Source organism: Excalfactoria chinensis, chromosome 1, assembly GCF_039878825.1.
Source record: "Excalfactoria chinensis isolate bCotChi1 chromosome 1, bCotChi1.hap2, whole genome shotgun sequence".
Classification (NCBI taxonomy): Eukaryota; Metazoa; Chordata; class Aves; order Galliformes; family Phasianidae; genus Excalfactoria; species Excalfactoria chinensis.
In genome coordinates, this window is record NC_092825.1 from 40,952,653 (window position 1) to 40,973,534 (window position 20,882).

General features: G+C 46.5%; 1 protein-coding gene across 1 annotated transcript; it reads right to left on the reverse strand.

Moving 5' to 3' along the window:
* Window positions 1-971: 971 nt before the first annotated feature.
* On the reverse strand, window positions 972-5,639 carry DUSP6 (dual specificity phosphatase 6). Its single transcript, XM_072337447.1, has 3 exons — window positions 4,792-5,639; window positions 3,910-4,347; window positions 972-2,521 (listed from the first exon to the last, which is right to left on the reverse strand). The coding sequence occupies exons 1-3, from the start codon at window positions 5,192-5,194 to the stop codon at window positions 2,214-2,216; spliced, it is 1,149 nt and encodes a 382-aa protein (XP_072193548.1). The 5' UTR covers window positions 5,195-5,639; the 3' UTR covers window positions 972-2,213.
* Between the last annotated feature and the right edge of the window lie 15,243 nt (window positions 5,640-20,882).

Here is a 20,882-nt window from a genome sequence, read left to right on the forward strand (position 1 = left end):
AGAGCTGCTTGCAAATCTCCACTTTGAACAGAGCAGCACAGGGAATGCCAAGAGCGGAAACCGTTCAAAACTGGATTAGCACAAGCCAAGCTTAACTTCAACCCACTTCTACTTTCACAGTTTATGCACTCAATCTAGGCCACTACTGCATGAGACACTGACTCACTTTTTTCCCATGTTTTGATGCCTTTCATTTCACATACTCGCAGTTGCTAAAATTACACGGGATGTGCTCTGGCTGCCCAGAACTGTGAAGAACTTTCAGCTGCAGCCCAGCCCTAGAGCCCTCCATCTCCCCTGTCCCACGCGTGGAGCCTGGAACCTTGGGCTGCTGCTCCCTGGGACATCAGTGAATCACTACAGGAAGTTTTATAACCGCAGTTACCCCTCTTTTCCCCCCTGCTGAGACAGGGCTGCTCAAAGGGGCCGAAGAGGGTATGAGGTGACCATGGGAACACAGGGATGCTTTCTCTATGCCTTCACCTGCTAAGCTGCAGCATGGTCTGACAGAGTCAAATAACCATGGACTGACTGCAGACAACGATGGGGCTCTGGAAATGAATTTCTGCCATGCAGATAAAGAGATGGCAGTCCCACTTCCTGTCATGCGGCACAGAGCTGCCCTCAGTTGTTAATAAACAAAAGAGCAAAGAAAACAGCAGCTTCTTGCTCTAAAAGTGATCCCTATGCCCCAGGGCCAGGTGCATCAATCCCTGGGGTAGCAGAGGGGTGTTGGGATTTATGATTAATCTAAAGGCCTGCAGCAGCCTTCCCTTCACCAAAGGGAGGCAAGGACTCTGCCTGTACGCTTTGTTCATTTAGGGACTGGAGGACTGAATGGCAAAGCAAGGCCTTATTGTCTCAGGGGCTGTACAAAAGCTGAAAACAATTACCTTTAAGCAGAACCATATGTGCATGTGCCATTTAACCACACCCACACAGAGGGACGAGGGAGAAACAAACCAGCTCGGTTCTCAATAGCCAAAAATAGTTATTTATTTATTAATAATTTAAGGTTTTACATTCTTATAATAAACTCCATCTTAAAACTTTTACACCGTGAATTAGACTCTCCCTTATTGGCAACCGTGTGCAGGTTCACTGTGCGTACACACAGGTACAAATGCTCGCACATACTTCCAGTTTTATACAAAAAAAAAAAAACAAGAAAAAAAAAAAAAAGACGCAAATATTGCATTTGAGGTGAAGCTCCCTGAAGAATTTGTACAGAGGTAATGCACTGTTTAGTACATCTGAAAGTTCTAAAAAGTGATCAAAAAAAAAATCTTTCGCACTCGAAGACAAATCTCCTCCCAGATGATCTATTTACAAAAGGTAAGGCAAAAAAAAAAATTAATTTAATTTAAAAATATATAATTATATATCATGTGGAAACTACATCAGGAGTGTGAGAAACAAAAAAAAAAATCACCACAAGAAAAATATATGAAGGAAGAGATTGTACTTGTTCACTAACATGACTTGCAAACTTCTCACCATTGCTGATTCTCCCCATGGAAAGCTTGCTTCAGCTGAACACTAAGATTGAGCATGCTGCAAATACGTTCTTTGCCATAGTTTAAAAAAAAAAAGAACAAACAAATAAAGCAGAATTTATGAAGAGAACAAAAACTTAGGCGTCCCTTGGATTGACTTCTTGAATACATGTGAATTAAAAAAAAAAACAAAAACAACAAAAAAAAAAGCTGCAAATCGACTTAAGATTAAATATTTACATTGATCAAGTAGAACACTACTGAGCTCCTGGCAAGGAAATATTCCAAGTACACTACGCTGAAATCTCTTTCTTTGGCTCCTCTAAATTAAAAAGTGACAAACAAAACATAACCAGTCTTCACTGAAGACAGAACCTATGTCACAGATCCAGAAGCACAGAGGGAAGCGGGGCAGTCCCAGTCAACACGTGCTTGGCCCATCCAGCCCCACTGCACCCCTCTGCAGTCCTCAGGGCCAGCCAGTGGGACGTGGCCACCTGCGCCCAGCCTCCATGGCCTCCCAGAGCTCATCGCCTTCCCTCCCGCCTCAATAGCCGGTTCCGTGCCGCGTGACCCTTTCTAGCCTGCGCCGGCTGCTGCTCTGCAGTGCCACAGGCCAGAAAATAGAGAAAGCTGTGTTTTCTTTCTTCACTGCCAAAGAGAAACCAGTGAGGAATGATCCCATGGAACGGACAGGAGAAGGGAAGCTTAGAGAGCTCACGTGGACTGCAGGGAGTCCACCTGGAAGACATTCTGGTTGGCAGGGGTGGTGAAGTAGAGCTGCTGGTTGGGCACTCGGTTGTCACAGGGGCTGCTCAGTCCCAGGGTCCGCTCAAAGTCCAGCAGCTGACCCATGAAATTGAAGTTGGGCGAAATGTTAGACTTCTTCATCTTGACGATGTCGTAGGCATCGTTCATGGACAGGTTGAGCTTCTGCATGAGGTAGGCCACCGTCACCGTGACCGAGCGGCTGATCCCCGCTAAGCAGTGCACCAGGACGCCACAATTCTTCCCTCGCGCTTCATCTGTGCGCAAAGAGGCAGAGAAGGACACATCAGACAGGGGCTCAGAAAACGATCTCACCATACAAACGAGATTAGCATCGGGTAAAGAGAAAGGGCCGCTCTGATCTCAGCGGCAGTACCACGCAAGAGTTAACTCCACCGGCTTAAAATCAGGACAAGAGGCGAATCCCCCCACCAAGTGCATGTACAGGAGCCCAAGAGCTGAGGAAACTAAGAATGAGACAAAGGGAGTACGCCACATGACACTGCTTTAAAGTCAGCTTTAAAAGACACTCTTTCGCTTGGAGATTTGCTTTAAATTCTTAGTCCCCTCGCCCCAGCATGGAAATCCTGCAATATGTCACTGAATGCCTTTTATACAGACCAGCAGACTGCAAAGGTCTATTAAATTATTCTCCAACTGTTGTGCAGCTAACAATGGAGGTATTCAGGCATTTAAAAAGAATGAGGGAAGTCACAGGGGACAGCCCATTAGGAGGAACAGGATGTCAACATTGGTTGAAAATGGGTTCCTTTGTAATAGGAAATGCATTACAATGCCTGGAGATTAGTTTCTTTGTGGCTTCCAGCCCACATTTCTTCCTGCTGGGCTCAGATTACCTACATTCTCCACTATTACCGGTATCATTCAACCGGATTACAGCACAGCTTCCCAACAGATAATACGGTGCTCACCCCACCGCACCCCGATCTCAGCCCTCCCCCAACTGACGGGGAGGCGAAAGCGGACGCTTCGAGCCCACGGGAGCGCGTTCCCAGAGCCGGCGGATAGCGGCACAGGGCCGGGGCACCGCGCCCGAGAGGTAGATCATTATTACCGTGGGATTTAATTAAAGCCCTTACTATACATTTGCCAGGGATGCCAGTTATGAGTAACTTGCATTTAAAAGCTAAACTTAGATTCCCCAGAACGTTTCTTTTCATTATGCTGCTCTCCAGTAACCTCAAGAAAAAAAGAAAAAAAAAAAAAGAAAAAGAAAAAAAAAAGCCAACGAAACAACAAAAGACGTATAAGCCACCACCAGCTCGGGGCTCATTTGCCTTATCCCTCTCCCCTAAGAGGAGATTTAAAAATAACCCCATCCTGCGCACTGCTCAGTCCCCAGCTTCTACTCAGGCGGCTCAGGGAGGAATTCCCAGCACCAGGCCAGGTATGCAGCTGCAGCCTGCACAAGGCACACTTCTCCTCAACAAACCTTCACCCCTTTAAGCCGGCTTAAATAAATAAATAAATAAATAAAATTAAAGAGCAGAAAGCGAAGCATCATCCCCCAGAGACTGGGAGAAACGCTGCTCCCGCTTCTCACCCGAAATCTGTTTGATTTCTGAGAAAGGCATAGGGGTTCTGCTGTTCACCACGGAGCTGCTGGCAAAGAACAGGGTCTCACCTATAAAGGAGATGGCCTCGGGGAAGAACTGAGACAGGTTTTGGCTCCAGTGGTCTGAGATGGGGATCTGCTTGTACTTGAACTCGCCGGCGTTTTCAAAGAGGTTGGGCAGGTTGGGGGTAACATTCAAGATGTATTTTATACCAAACTCTTCTAAAACGTCCAGGTTCGTGGAGTCCTTGGCACAGCCCAAGTAGAGGTAGGGTAAGATCTCCACGGGAAAGGAAGGCTGGTTCGTGGAGAGCGGGCTGCCATCCGAGTCGGTGGCACTATTGGGGTCTCTGTCAATGTCAGACTCGATGTCCGATGAGGAATCTGAGCTGATTCGAAGGCCTCCCAAGCCCAAGACGGGCAGAGGAGGGGAGCTGCTGCTACATGAGCTGTCTAGGTTCGTTTCGCAGTGCAGGGCAAACTCGGCCTGGAACTTGCTGAAACCACCTAGGGAGGAAAGCAAGGGGGAAAAAATCGCAACCTGATAGATACACATATATCACGGCAAGCCTGGGAAAGCTCAGTGTGCAAAGGGACATCTGTTTCCCCACCTCCTCGAGTCTCAGGGAAAAGAAAAAAGGAAAACGCCACACTGTCAGCAGACGGACTGACTGACCCGAATGAAGGTTTAGCGAAATCTCCCGCTGCGGCGCGAGGCTCAGAGCGCCCGGGATTACAGCCCGGAGCCGCTTCGCGCTGCGGGGCGCTGTGCGGACGGCAGTCCGCTTGTTCGTCCGTCTGTCCGTCCTTCCCTCTCCCCGTCGCAGCCCTCCAGCCCCCGGGGCCCCTTTAAACAAAGCGAGGAGAGGGAGAAGCCCCTGCCCGGGCTGTCAGCGTGCAGTGCCCGGGCCCTCCCGGTCCCTTCTGACAGAACCGTAGAATTTCGCTCACCTTCCAGATAGAACGCCTTGCAGCCCTCATCTTTCAGGCGCTTGAGCAGCAGCCCCAACACGGACTCGCCGCCCGTGTTCTCGTTCCAGTCGCGGCTGTGCTCGTCGTACAGCACCACCGTATCTGTGCCGCAACGGCGGGCGAAGCGCTCGCGGTCTTCCTCGCTGCTGGCGACCAGGGCGCGCAGGGGCAGGTTGCCCTTCTGCAGCCGCCGCAGCATGATGCCGGGGATGGCCACATTGATGGCCGACTCGATGTGGGACGACTCGTACAACTCCTGAGGTCGGCAGTCCATCAGCAGCAGCCGGTCGTTGCCCATCTCCAGCTGTTCGTTCAGCCACGCCACGGATTTACTAATCGCCATTTCCGACGCGAATGGGACGGGTCTGAACGTATCTAGCATGAGGAAGGACGGGGGGCGCAGAGCGGGCTCGGGAAGCGCCCCTCGCTCTCACAGGGGCGTGCGGCCGGGCTGCGGCCCCGCAACTCCGCACAACTTATCTCCCCCCGCCCCGGGGAAGTGAATCACGCAGCCCCCCCGCGCCTCCCCCGCGCCGGGCGGCGGAGCCACGGGAGGGAGCAGCGGCTGCGTGTGTGTGTGTGTGTGTCTGTGTGTGTGTGTGCGGCTCCGTGTGCGTGCGCGCTGCCTGCTGCCCGTTCTCTTTTTTTTTTGTCAATGAATCCCTGAATGAACCTGCCTAATCGCCGCTGCAGCCCGAGCCCTTGGGCTTTTCCTCCGCCCTAAGTGAATGAAATCCAATTAGCGTGCCTCCGAGCAGAGCTGCCCGGCTCGGCGCAGAGCGGGGCTGCTCCCTCCCTCCCGCCCCGGTGCCGGCGCTGCCCGGAGCGCTCTCCTCTCACCCAGCGGCTCTCAATGGGCACGGCCGCGCCGCGCTCAATGGAGACATTCTGCGGCGCAGCCAATGGGGGCGCGCGGAAGGGGCTGTTGCCGCGGCGACGGGCCGGCTGGAACAGGTTGTGTTGATGAATTGTTAATGAGTTTGTCATTCACAAAAACGGAAAGGAATTTCCGCTCCGGATAAGCCGAGTGCAAACAAGCGGCGGCCGCGGCGCAGCGGGTGGGGGCGGCGGGGGCAGGTGAGGGGGCGCGGCCCGGTCCGGCCCTGCCGCTTCTCCGCGGGGCTCCGGCGGCGCCTTCCTGGCCCCCTTCCTGCCCCCCTCCTCCCCCCGCGCCCCTTCCCTCAGCCCCACGTCCCCCCCGACCGCTGCTCCGAGCCAGGGCGCTGGGGGGAGGGGGGATTCCGTTGTCACAAGGGGCGGGCTGCCGGCCCTGTCCTCAGCTGATCCTCACGCAGGGTGAGCTCCCGGCTCGCCCCGCTGCTCCCCCGCGGCCCCGGCTTCCCGCGTCGTGCCGCCCCTTGGCCGTCCGCGGACGCGGTCCCGGCGCCCCCCAGCCCGCCGCTGCCAGCGGAAGGACGCGGGGGCACGGCGTAGCGGCGCCGGGGGCTGAGTGCGGCGGGGCGCGACCGGGAGCGGCTTAGCCGCGGGGGTAAGTGAAAAGCCAGCAGCGAAAATAACCCGGGAGAAGCCCGGCCTGAACGCTAATCCCGTTGCCGGCGCGGGGGTAACGTCGTTCCGCGGGGGCTAATCCTTCTCGTTAGGCGGGCCGCGTTCCCCGCGCTGCCGGCACGCGTGATGCTGATGGGACGCGGCACTCAGGTGGCCCCCGCAGCGGGGCTGTGACAGAGCCCGTGCTGCCCGGATGAAAGGCTGGAAAGCGTTCTGTGAAGCTTGTCCTGTCACTGAGCGCTGTCTGTGCTCAGCGCAGGTAAAGGGTTTGGCCATGACGGCCAACTCTGTGGAGCTGGCGCTGTAAAAATAAGTCTACCTAGAAAACAAACAAGCGTGAGATCAAGTGATGGCCCGAGAGATGGAGATGGAGGCAATTTCAGTATAACACTGTGGCAAGTCCCAGCCGGCTCGATGCGATGATAAAATGCAATTTGCTGTTTGTAGTCCGTGTTGTTATTAATTGACATGGTTCCTGGGCTTACGGTGTGCATTGATTCTTTCTTTTTTAACAACACAGACAAGATGAGTCGTGTTTCAGAGTTTGGGTTTGAAAAAAACAATCAAAATATCATCTCAACTAAAATATATGTAGACGTGTGTTTCTATCAAATGCTTCCACATTCATATAAGGTAAACTTGCCTTGACTATAATATTTTAGGAAGAAAATACATTCAGATTGTCATCTTCAGGGCATTTTCAGTGACGTTTGATGGCAGTAGTTTAAAATAAAATTCTTAGTCATTCAGCATTTTAACTGCAAGTTACGTGTTATGCAAGCAGTTTATCAAACCCATTGAGCTACCTGCCTAGTAGTAATGCAGCAATAAATAGTGATAGCATTTAAAGCCATTTTCATCATTAGTACTGTCAGATCTGATTGAAATATTATGAATGTTAAGGTTAGATAAATGAAGGCAATAAATATTGATATGAAGCGTGCTCAAGAGAGTTGTGTTTCCCAAGTGGATCTGGGGGCAGACTTGTTATGATGATGGCTACTGCCAGCTCATTGCATGGCAACAGTTTGACGGTGGCGTTTCAGAGCTGGGAGCCAGACAGGAGATTCTGTGCTGCGGTGGAGTTGAACACATGCAATAGAAGGGACACCCTCTGTGCCAGGACCTCCCTCAGCACCCACCAGCTGAAGATAACTGGGGGATAGTGAAAGATATATTGTGCTTTGTTATCTTTGTGTTCACATGCATGTGTGCCCTCACTTTTTCTGTCTGAACCACTTTAACCTGTTGGTCACTGAGGGCATGCAGGAGTGGACCATGCCACCATGCGCTGCTTTATCAAGCACCGGATCTATGGCCCAAGCATCACCAGGTCACTTATCCTTCAGCTTCCAGAAAGCTTTATAGGACCTCAGCAGTAAGAAGAGCTCGTTCCTGTTCACCATAGTTACTCCAGTCAAGGCAAAGGCAGTTTTTGAACCCTGCGATGTTCATCTCTGGGTGGTTCAGGTTTGTTTGTTTGGTTTTTCTTTTTGTACCTCCCTGGCTGTGAATGAAACCTCCTCATCCCGGCTCAAGGCATCCTCATCACAAAAGGCCTATCTGGCTGACCTTTGGACTGCAGATGATGCAGACGAGAGTGGAAAATGGAGATTAGAGTTCAGCATTGCTTAGCCAGTTCCTTTCCTGTAACAAGAACCTTGAGTTTGGCAGATGGACTTTCTGCATAGTGTAATAGGAGAGAGAAGGACCAAAAAAATGCAGATACCTAAGACATTTTGAAACTGGGCCAACTGGGCCACTGTGAGCCACTTCATGACTTGGGACAGTGAGACAGAGAGGCAGAGCCATCCTCTGATGCTTCTTCTTGAAGAGGGAAGAAAGGATGGGAAAGCGTTTTCCTTTCATAAGTGCTTTCTTCCTCTAAAGATGCAGGTTCACACCTCTTTTCCACTTGACCTGGAATCTGACTGTAGCCTTTTTATAAGGAAAAAGAAAGAAACAGGAATGGGAAAGGCTTTTCTGTTCCTTTGATCCAACCTTCCCCATGTGGCAGAAATAAGTATTTATGAAAGCAGGAGCCCCAGCCTTGGTTTTCCAGCTCTCACTGATGATCTGAATCAAAGTGGCAGGGGGGACCCTCTGTCTCAGGACTGTTTTATGTCTGTGAAGTAAATGCAAAGATTACCCAGTGGAGGAGGCCAAGGAGCATGAAATGTGCTGGCGTCAGGGCTTTGGTTGAGATGGAGTTCAGCTTAATGCTGGTGTGCAGGTGCTTGGGAAGTGTAATGAAAATGTATTTCTCCACTGACATGTCACAGTTAGCCATGAATTTTGAAGATCATGACTGTCAGCCTTGACTGAACCGGCCTGTGGTGGCAGGCATTCACATTCAGCTTTTGATTGCTAAAAGCTAGACATTCACTTTCTGACTTGTTCTTTCTCTTAATAGGTGCCTAACTTAGAGCCTGTGAGTCTCACCTCTGGGTTTAGGTGTGAATCCCTCTCTCAGTTCCTTTTAATTTCAGTAGAAGTGAGAATTAACTGTGTTGGTTTGTGTGAATTATCTATTTGGAAATAGAAACACACAACTCATCCCAGACCAAACCCGACATAAAATGCAGCACGTGTGGTGCCAATATGGTCCGTGCAGGGTGCTGCAAAGAGAGAACAAATGTGTCCTATGAAGCATGTTGCTTGTTTTATGTAAAGCGCAAACAATTTATGGAAATAGTATTTCACTGATTATTCAATGTCCAATTATTCACATTCTAGAATAATTCCTGAAGTCGGAGAAATAAAACACTGAATGACTCCATTTAGGAAATCCTTTTGACTCAAGTGCTTTCCTTGAAACAGCAAATAGCTGGATGACCTCAAGCACATATTTAATTGTGCCTTGTAATAAAGCAATATAATTAGCAATTACTTTGGAATGACTTTAATATACTTAACAGCTACTACGGAAATGCATTTATTCAAGAGGCTTTGTTTTCTTTTGACTTCTGTTAGTACAAAATAAACTCTTGTCTGAATGGAGCTCATACCTGAGTTCCCCAAATTGTTCCTCAGGGCATGCAGACTGAGCAGGCTTGTTCCACAGCAGATCTGTAACAGCTGGTAGGGCTCTCTCTCTGCTATAGAGGATGAAACTAAGCTTGCAGGAGGGCAAAGAAGGCAGCACAGAGCATGCATGCAGTGTGTTAGCCAGGCATGCAGGCCAGCACTCCACTCATTATTTTGTTTTTCCTTTGTTTTTCCTCCTCTATTTTTTCCCCCCAGTACTAATTGGTAGCACTAGGTTTGGTGGTACTCACCTGTGTATCACTTCATGGTGGTTCACATTCTGCTGGCAACAGAAACGTGGCGCAGGTGGGCAGCTCCGTCTTAAAAATAATAGACTTGAACAGAAGGCTGTATGCTTTAATTACAAATAATTGCATGTTAATTGGAAAGCTTTCTAATAAAAAATGAACTGTAAAAAGGAAGCAAAAAGGAGAAGCAGACCAAACTTTAAAAGGAAGAACAGGACAGTGATTGAATGAAAATACTGATATTCCCTTAAGATCTGTGGCAGGGAATAAGTCAGTAAATTAGCTTACATGTTGGAAACCGGATTCATATAATTCTGTTACCTTTGCTGAGGAAAACAGCAATCCCTACTCAGAAATGCCATTCCACGATGCAGGGATATCATGTGGTTTGCACAGGGACAACTGTGTACTTACTTTATTTCCCTGCCAGTGCCAAAGAGCTCAGCCATGTCCTAAGTCTGTTCCCTTGCTTTGCATTCTGGTGTCTTTATCTCTGACATTGCCTGCTATTCAGGCAACGTTATACCAGGCATGCACATCACCACAGATGAGACAGCTGAGAAAATGCTGTAATCTTTTTAGTGCAGCCCATTTTAATGTGTTCAGAAGGGCTTACTAGGCACTAGCACGTGGGCTTACCTGGGGAAGCAATAGTGCCTTTGCTGGAGCATGTCACTGCACTAACCCTGTCCCATTTTCCTCCAGTTCACTCATCCCACAGGGAACCAAACCTGACAGCATCAAGCAAGTGTAGAAAGCAACTCTGTTCCCAACGCTACACTTTTATCTTCCTCTGCACTTGCAAGGTTCCCTGATCCCACATCCCTCCCTAGTTATTCACTCTAACCATGGGAATAAAGCCTGCCCCTGGGATGGCTGAAGGCTTGTTCTAGGCTGTAGAAGGCATCATCAAGCCTGTGTCTCTGTACAATGCAGTTTAAATCAGCTGTGCAGGGAGCAGAGCAAGGGCAGCAAATTATGTAAGAAAAAGATCTTCATCCTGGCACAGGCATATTCAGGAAAAGAAATGTAGCACAGCTATCTCATGTTCTGGTTCCAAAGAGAGGCAATTAGGAATCTAACCCAGGCATGAACAATTCAATTTCTTCTGCCTGGTTTTTATATGGTCTCTGGAATGTGTTCTGGAAACCTCCTGGAGCTGAGCACACAGTTTGGCTCCAGGATGTTGCAGGACTAGGGAAGTGGACAGATGCATATCCTGATACATGCAGCCCGCACTTAGCACGTCTGCTTTGCTTTCCACAGGTGTAACCCCTGTGGGGACCTCTCATGGGCGAGGCAGGACCTGCACCAAATGGTGTAAATGCACTGACCAAACTTATGGTCTGACCTAGGTGCTAAAATGTTCTTCTCAGTTAGGAAAAGATCAAACCGCATGCTGAATTTGAAGCACCAGTGGCATCACTAGTGCGAAGAGTCAAGCTTTCTGGTTCAGTTGGTTCAGTTTGATAGGCTTCACCATGCTCCCACCCCATACACGTAAACAGGTAGTGAGAGATGTGAGGAAAACTGCCAAGTTACAAAGATCTCAAGGAGTCACCACACCTTATTCTCTACTAATTTCTTTGTTTTCTGGAAGCTTGAAAGACCTTTCTTGGTGCAAGAAACCTGTAGAAATTGAACATGTCTGGGATAGTACTGATTTGTGCATGCTACTAGAAAAATACATGTTTAAGGTGTACTATCCTTTTAAAAGGCATATATCTCAAAGTATGGGCATAGTTGGGTATAGTAGTTATTTCTTCATCTGTGTTTCAGCATTTAGAAGTTTTGCAGTACACAGCACAACCTTGAAGACTGGGTGTGTACAAGTGTAATTTCTGTCAGTGTTGACATGAGAATTTGCTGTTGTTTATCCTGGCTTTACTTATGCTTAGATATTTATGAGGCCTCTATGGTAGAACTGTCCAACCTAAATACCAGGTGGTCACTTGGTATGTCAGAGCACCATGGCATGATGACCACAGTGCTTTTTGTGGTCACAGTTTATGTTACTCATTTGGTGCGCTGGTGTCATCGGCATACCACAAAGGTAAATTAGATTAAATTATTACTTACTCCGAGTTGTTTTATAGTATAGCTGTAAAGTATAAAACATTTTCTCAAAGTTCCCTATTCTGGCTAAACTGTGCAGATAAATCTGTCTTTGAGTGTGTTGACAAGAGGTCAGTGTAGAGATGTCTACACCCCTGTGCTTTCCAGTGATGCATTAAAGCCTCTCTGCTCTCTCACAGTGGTTTTCTTCAGAATCTTTTATTAAAGTTAGTTATTTCTTTTGTTCTCTTTCAGTTTCAATTTGGCTCATTTCATGTGGCAACCCTATCAGATTGGAGAAGTCAAGCATTTCTGAATCACATCAGAACTGTAATGGGAGAGACACCAAATAGGACTCTGAAGCATGCAGAAAACAAGGATGAAGATTCAGCAGCAGCCTGCCTCCTTTCCAGTTGGTCCCACAGCACTGCCCTTCTTGGCTGCTTCCTCCACCATACGTAGGCAAGATCCTAAAGAAGGAGATGATCCCTTTTTTTTTTTCCCCCAAGTGAACTGTAACTTTACTGAATCAGGGAAATCACATTGGAATTACGCTGGGGATGATGTATCCTAGATGGTTGGGTTCTCAGATACGTAGAGGAACGCTCAGTGAGTCAGCCCTGCAATTTTTGGTGGAGTAGGTCTATTCCGGTGTGTGGGTGTTCACAGAACAATTACGTAAGTGTCAGGGTAGCAAGGAACTTTTGACATTTCTGGCAGCTTAACTGAGTTCTTTTCAGTCAAAAATATTCTAATAGTTGTTCTCTTGCATTAAACACACATCATTGCCTTAGATGGATTTGGAGGGGTTGGGGCATTTTTTGAAGCGTCACTTGTCAGGGCAAGATATTGGAGCAGTTTTATTCTTGAGAAAACAGGAGATTTTTCACAGTTACAGTGAGACGAACATTTGTGAGAACCGTTTTAAATCATATAAGAGGGTGCGAAAGTTGCCATGCCATATGCCTGGAATTTACTATGTTAGAGCTAATTGCTGCCACCGAATGTAAGGGCCCGTCAGCTTTTTCATCATCACACCCACCTCAACACCTTTTTTTTAAATTTTATTTTAAGGGTTTGGGTTTTTGGGTTTTTTGGGTTTTTTACTTTTTTGCCTACATAATTTTTGGGCTACAGAATGATAGTGCAACCCCCCTGCTAACTCCAGTCATGCCTTACATCCCATATTTAAGGTGAATAGGCTAGGCATCCCACTGACATACAGTGGATTCAGTTCCAAGGCAACTGCTCTTCTGCATGTATTACGCAGGGAAATAAGGAAAACTGGTTTGTCTCCCAAGAGCAAGATACCTAAATTAGTCAGGCTAAATCAGTGTCCAAGTGACATTTTCAGACAAGATTTCTCTCTAAAGATCAAGTAGGAAAGAAACAAAACCAGGTAACTGCATTCTTTTTTGTTTGATCCAAGCTGTGCCTTTCTGACCAAAAACCTCCCATCAAACTAACCAAGGGAGTTTTTGTTGGGTTTTTTTTGTTTTGTTTTTGTTTTTGTTTTTCTTGGTTAAGTATTAAATCTTTCAGGTGATCATGACCTTGAAACACTGTCTGTTCTTCTACATGATACCATGATGAGGCAAGTCATAAATCTGAGTGGTGCTGGGCATCCAGCTGACATGCCTGAGTGATCAACCAGGAAAACAACATTAGGCTGTGGCTGCTGGGTAGTCAAGAAAAGAACTGTAGGATGTTTTTCACCTGAAAAAGTAGATTTCCCGGAGTCAGCCCCAGAGAAGAGCTGTGTTATTTGCTCTCTGGGTATGGAAGCAGAACAGGATCCATGTGTAGGTGCTTGCATACATCGCCACTGTTAGCAAATCCTTGCCTGGACTGGAAGTATGTTAGATGAGGGCTCTACCAGTGACAGTACATGATGAGGAATCGCGGAGGTAACCTGTGTTCTTTGAGTTCCAACTAATTTATTTTTGGACAGCAATTTTCCCAATTAGTGAGGACAACTTAAGGTTGGATGTTCCAGCATACTAATATATATTTCATGCCAGCTTAGACTCTTAGCATAAGGGGGTTCATTTTATCACTTGCCTCTGAAATTAGCGAACTCAAGGTTTGAATCTGCAGTTGCTGCAGTCGTCCAACTGCTGCTCCAAAAATTGGAAAGCTCTGGAGATCTGCAGTGTGAATCCATGCCCTTATATCACTCGCAGCCTGGTGGACTGAAGGGGTTCATTGTTCTGATGTGTGCAGGAGGAATTGCTTAAATCCAATGAGCAAAAACAAAGGGACTTTCAGTGCCTCATATTTCCTCTCCAGGATTTGTACAAAGTAAATAAAGGAACTAAGTCTTCTGCAGTGAGCACTGAGGATGAGAGCACTCTTCACTATGGCTCAGTGCTTTCAACTGCCACCCGTGTCAATTCACGTAGTTACTCAGAGAAAATTGGAGGCAAATAAACGTGAGTTTTTGCATACCAAGAACTCTCTATGCTTACTGATAAAATCTGTCTCTCTTAGGTTCAGACACAAACTAATTATTTTAAATAATTGCTCCCACTCCTTCAAGACTCGTTGAGAGCGCACGCAATGCCTTTGCTACATCAGGTGGGCACGGACTCTTACATCTGCGTAGGGGGAGGTCAGCTACCCACATTGGTCAGCTTCTAAGTGCTGACAGCCAGGGCACCCCAGTGTACAACAGGGTATTTTCTTTGAAGGATTTTGTTAGCTGGACTTCTTTTTTTTTTTTTCCCCTGAAAATCTACAAAAATAAATGTGTGAAGGCTACGTATTAATCATTAAAGCTTAGAGATATGCTGCTATGGGAAAACACTGATTACAATCTAATAATTGTCAGATGCAAATCTGCCACTTTGCATTGAGGAAGTATTACTTGATTCAATCACTTGGCTGCTCTTTGTCTCAGCTGAGTAAGATGATCAGTATTCTCAAGCTAGCAACTGGACTGGAAACAAACAGAGCAGCAGATATTCTGGTTCTAGTTGGAAAACAACTGTAGGTAAATTGACCCAGTTCTCTTCATTTATATGTTCCATAATAAATAATAACTGTAGCATTAAAGTAGTAGCAAGGAACAATAGTAAAATTCACAACTGTTAGAATAACAGTGGTGTGTGCAGCAAAACCCATTTTAAATGGCAGTGCCTCACCTCCCCATGAGTGGTGTTAAAGCAGTTTCTTTTTAAGATTAGTTGACATAATAAAGGCATCAGCAGTGCCTGGGATAGGACCCAGGATGTTGATTGCCTATTTTCTTTTATAAGCATAGTCCACATTGATTTTGCAACTGAGTCACTGCAAAAATATATTGCTTTAGAAGGCAGATGAGTCCAAAATTACAGAGAAATTAACCAAAAGCTTTTTATTCTCAGGGCTTGGAATCGATCAGGGGCACTGGTAATCCATTAAGCTGCATTCAGCACATCTCTTTTAGAAAGATGGAGAAAATGAACTTCTGACCATAGACGGCGGAGATGAAATGGGGAAGACGTGCTGGGAGGATCAGGTCCAACTGTGGCACAGTGAGGTCCAAGCAGGGGTGACCCCAACATGTTCCCTACATCAGCCTCTGTCTTGTGGGTCTGTGCAGCTCCAGCCCTGTGCCCTTTATCCAACTCCTTCGGAGATTTCCTCCAAGGGTTTTCTCAGCATAAGATCCATGTTCTTCTGCAATTTCTCATCTGTTATCAGGGTTTTCATAAGAACATGTGGCCAGTATTTTCTATGGAGTAGCCCTTGGGCCAGGGTGAATTTTACCTCCCAAGAACTGGGGGTTATAAATGACACAATCCAAAGATCATATCAAATAATTTTTGTTATTTTTTTTTGCCCTGCTGTCAGTGACATTTGCGGATGATAGAAAACCATCCATATGGCTAAACAGACTATCTCCACTCCCCCACAAGTAGTGACTTAGAGGATGAAAGAAATATTCATCCTGATCATCTGTTTTGTAACAGGATATTTATCTCAAGCTTTCAAGAATTTCATTATTATTGGGGAGGAGGGGAATGGGCACTAAGGCAGTATCTGTAATAGATTATTGATGCTGGGAAGTGAGTAAGCTGTAGGGCAGGAAACCTGCCTGAGCTCTGCTGTTATCCAGGGAGAGGGGCTGTGGGCCTATGATGATAACACAGGGAGGAGGAAGGAGACATTCTTACCATAGTCAGTTTGGAGTTCAAGAAGAATAAATGAGTTTTGAGAAAGTCTGAGGGTCTTGAGAAAAGGAGGGAGGGGGACACGTCTAATGTGTAGGAAGAGAGGACTGTTCAGGACAGAGACCAGGAACAGGAATGTAAATCTGTTTCTGCAGATACATCTGGGAAAGTTCACCTTGTTGTGCTGCAGGGAGACTGAATCTCAGCTCTTTGCCTCTAGTCCAGTTAAAGCAAATGGCTTAACTGACTTGCACCATCCCAGTGTTTGTGGTCATCTGAAAATGACCTCATTTGAACTCCAGTACTGAACTAAGGTGCATTAAAATTACAAAGCTCTTTTGCTTCCAGTCAGGACTTCCAGGGTTGGTATTAATAGCTTTGGTGAACTGTAGTCCATTGATTTAAAACACCTGTGCTTCTGCAAGTCAGGACTTCATCAATTTTTTTATCACTTACACAGGAAGAGTGCTGGGCTTAATGCTATTTATCCAGCTGGACATATTGACTTTGACTTAGGAGATCAAAGCATTTAGGTTAGGGATTGTGTAACATCTTCGTATAAGAACTGTCAGGGGTCAATTTACCAAAGGCTGAAGCTTTGATTTATGATCATTTTGCAAGAGTGTTCAGCATAAGAAATCACATAATATACCGTTTCTCTTGATGGACCTGCAAGCCACAACACCTTTAAGTATACATATTTTGAAACATGTTTCATCACCTCCTGGAACATCACAGTACATAAAAACTCTGGAAGGTACCCTTGAAAGTGAGCTTTCACTATGTGAGTAAATGGCTCCAAGGAGGTGGGCCAAGACCCCTTAATATGTGGGAGCCAGTAAGGAGAATGCATTAGTTTTCTTTTATTATTTGCCATTTGTAATAGCAGTACTCCCCAGCAGATAGGAGGCTGGAAAGTACGAGCTCCAGAGCAGCATACAGAGTGAGCCCTTCCTCTTGGGAGAGGTAAAAGAAACTGGACTTCTAGTCTCAGCTTAAGGCAAGGCATGCCACCTTCTGTGGAATCATTCCCCTTCTATTAATATGTGAAGGTTACTAAGTATGCTTGTTAAACACTCAAATGTTTTTTATCACTGATCATTGGGGTTTATTTACATATTCTAACTTTCAAACTGGCCACCAGCTTGGAAGGGGGACTAGCTAAGAAGCACTAGCTGCCCTCCCATGACCGGGACTATCTTCTACCAAAAGGCTCATCTCCTATCTCTGTCTCAAAGAAAGCCACAAGGATGCCCATCACAGCCTCACTGTAATTTAAAGAACAGCAGTCCCCTCATCACATGAGGTGTTGGCTACATGGATGCACTCTTGTTAGTTGCCCTTGCTACAGATTGTAGGAGGCATGTAAAGAATTAAAACAGTTGGAATATGGCAGAGAGTCGTCTGGGTGTTTCTCTCAACATTAAATTTAATGCCAACAAGCTATATAGGATTAGACTAGCATTATTACTGTCCATCCATGGGTTTTAAAGCCATATACAGCATCGTCTCCATCCCTGGAGGTATTCAAGAAATGTTTAGATATTGTACTGAGGGACATGGTTTAGTGGGAAATATTGGTGGCATGTGAATGGTTGGACTGGATGATCTTGGAGGTCTTTTCCAACTTTGGTGATTCTATGATTGTTGCCATGTGCTTCTTTCAGCAAGGTGCTCTGAGCACAGACCCTGCCCAGCAGCACTGCTCTGGCTGGTCTCCTCCCAACATCTGCAGCCAGCCTGCTCCCACCCACAGTGGAAAGGGCACTGTCAACAGTGGGAAGGGGGCTGGCTGCCGCCGCCACTATGTCTGCGACTTGTAGCCTTCGTCCTGAGTGTGCCACAGTGGCTTTCCTTTTCTTTCTTCCTCTTTTTTTATTTTTTAAATTATTTTAAAGCTACAAACAAACAAACACAACCTACATAAATGGGGTGCAGACTACGTGGCTCAAGGACTCAGGATGATTAAAAACAGGAGCCATACGGAGACATCCAGAAATGATTGTTTTTAACAAGACAGGAACTTGGTCTGAAAACAGGATGACCTGCTACAAAAGACGCCAACAAATCCCCATAGAGCTTTAGAAAAAACAAGCAGGCGCCTGAGTGTGCTTTAAAAAAAAAATAAATAAAAAAATAAAAAAATCCTGCCTGGTAATAAAAAGGCATGTAAGGGTAAACAGGAAAAGAGCACTCCACACTGCAAGCAGCCCGGAGGAGGAAAGGCTGGGAAGAGCGCTGATCTGAAAACCTGATATGGAAACTGAAGAGAACGATTACTTCATATCCCTGCTACAGATTCCCTGTGCAAACACAATGTCTGGGCAGCTGTGAGCAGCACTTGCCTCCAGGTTTTACTGTGCCTTCCTTCCAGTCCTTTCCAGTGAAGGCTGTGGGACAGCAGCAAGCACTCCGCAGGTTTCAGTGGCTGTAAAGCAACGTCATTTCAGACTTCCACAAAAGTGTTTTTTCTAGTGCAAAACTTTATTTCCTGAAGGTGAAATGACTGCAGTTCAGCCCACCGGTGCTGCTTTCACACAGCTCTCTTCCAGTTTTAGCATGAATCTCTTGACATCTGTTGTGTTTTCCACTAAGCTTTGGCTCCATCAGTCTTGCTGAATTTTAAAACCAAATGCTGATTTGAAGAATTAGGATACTGATAGACTTCATCATGCTGACAACCCCTGCTTGTTGGCAGAATGTGTAGACCTCAGCTCCTAAGCAGTTTTCCCATTGTAGCCTGTATGCCACCATATAGAGACACATGACATCGGCCATCATGGTACATACAGAATGCTCCCATGCAGCAGCTGTCCCCTTTGTTGTGCTCTAAAGTCGAGCACTGCCTCAGCATTGAAATTACATCCTGCCACAGCCTGTGTTAACATGTGGCCAGAAGCAGCTTCTGCAGCAGCTGTACAACCCATGACTGGAAAAGGTCCAGCCCTCAGGCACAGGGCATGGCCCTGCAGAAGGACAAACCAGTGGTGTGGCTTCCTGCCGCTGCATGGCGGCTGTCGGCCCTGAGGTGGCTCCTCCTGAAGGAGGGTGCTGAAGAAATGCCGCAGTCCCAACGACTTCCATGGCCTCATAGAAACCAACACGAGTTTCATAGAAGATTCTGGATTGCTTTCCTCAGGAGCAGTCCTAAATTCCTGGCAACACGTGTCTCACGCTGCCTTTGTCTCCTGTGGGGCCCTGTGTCCTTCAGCACAGGGCTGCCACAGTTGCCAGGCAGTGCTCAAAGAGGCGCTGGTGCTCCTGGGAGGGGAGGAGGGGAGGAAAGCTCATGTGCATGAGCTCTTCAGATGATGGAAAAGACATTAGTCTCCACCCTCTTCTGGGTATTGCCTGAAGACTGAGGAGGAGCTGCTTGTCATTACCCATGGCCAGCTGCCCTAGTGCTCCCAGTCTGCTGGTGGCCTCTCAGGAAGATGGGATGGGATGTGGCTGCTTGGCTCAGGTATCTCCATTTAGCGTAGTCCAAATCAGAGTCCATTTTTTCTAAGTAAGCAAAGATAAGACAGCAGCCTGTACTTTGCCTTTGTGAAGATGCCAGCATGTCTCTGCCCCAAGGCTCTGTCTTCTGTAGGCAGTGATGCCTTCTGCACATGGGACATCTCATAGTCACGCTGTGCTCAGGACCCTGTGTGCTCAGTGCCCTGCAGGGCACCCCCTGGCCTGGCCTGGGTCAGGGGAGATCTGGGTTCAAGCTTTCTCAGGCAACCCCACTCTCTGGGCATGGGTTACTGTAGTCACTGCTTCAGTATAAAATATACTTGCATTTTCTTCTTTCCTTTATTATCAGTGAAGGATGATTCACCACTGTTAATGTACATGATTTCCCATCTAACATATTATTGATCATTTTCCATGGCCTGCAGTGTCCTTCAGAACTGTACTACTTAACAATAATAATTATATAATCAATACAATGATTGGGGAAATTTCTAATTTCCACGAAGTGAAATTAAAACTAAATGAATTTTTATTATGCTCAAGATGGATAGCAGTGCCGGGTGCTTTGTCCATTGGTTTCATAATTATCAGAGTCTCACATGCATGATCAATAGCACATGACACAAGTATCTAAAATGGCATGCTTTGGTTTGCCTGTATACCTTCCAAACTACCCATGCACACAGAACACAAAACCTCTTTGCTAGTGTGTGTGTGAACATTTCTATGAAGGATCCCGAGAACTTTGTTCTTACAGGATGTTTGTGTCTTCTTTGGACAAGGATATACATAATTTCACCTGCTCTGGTCTAAGAAAAAATAAATCTAAGTAAACATTTCAAGCTGGTGATGACTTGATCTTAAAAAGATGGTAAAGTAACCATAGAAGATACATAAGTACCTTGCTGGAGGGGAAAAAAAATAATTCCTTTTCCTTAAGAAAGAGATGCCTTAAACTCTTCACTGAAATGAATGCAAATAGGGTGAGATATCCCAGGTGTCCAATTCATCTCACAAATTGTCAAAGGAGCAGAACAGAAACAGCCTCACTCAAGATCTATCGTGGAAGAAAATGTTTCACTTATGTTTAAAAAAATGGCAAGTTCAGGGCAGTTGCCTGTATTTCTGCAATGTTTTTTCCCCCATCACTTTATAATGACTAAGAGTTAGTAGCTTCTGTTTGTTACATTTTTTAGAATGGTAGACCCTATGAGTCTTTTTGTGTATGTGTCAGTGGACATTCAACTCTCGTGAATTAAGCATTCACCCCAGACTCTTGTGAAGGAGTCATGGAGGATTGATGCCCGTAGTGTAGGACAACTTATTCTTTAATGAATGATGAGGTCATGTACTATTTTGGTTCTGCCCAGCGGGATCTCCAGCTTGGCCAAGCACTGCTCCCTCAGCAGCTGCCATCTCTGTGCCCTGCACATGCCTGGAAACACACACTTTCTTCACATACAAAAAAGGCCATTCATATCAGATGTTTTGCTGTAAAAAGCTCCTTGTTTGGAGCAGTGGAGGCAAGGCCCCTTTGCAATGCCACCAGCCTCTTGGGAGATACTGTCATCCATTATGGCCTTCATGGGACATGGGGAGGTCCAGCCTGGTGCTGGCA

Bases quoted from the DNA above. Each gene is read 5' to 3' on its own strand.
- DUSP6 (XM_072337447.1), bottom strand. From the start codon at position 5,194: ATGCTAGATACGTTCAGACCCGTCCCATTCGCGTCGGAAATGGCGATT. The intron at 4,348-4,791 runs GTGAGCGAAATT...TTTCCTCCCTAG, and splicing joins CAAGGCGTTCTATCTGGAAG to GTGGTTTCAGCAAGTTCCAG. The intron at 2,522-3,909 runs GTGAGACCCTGT...CTTTGCGCACAG, and splicing joins CGAGGCCATCTCCTTTATAG to ATGAAGCGCGAGGGAAGAAT.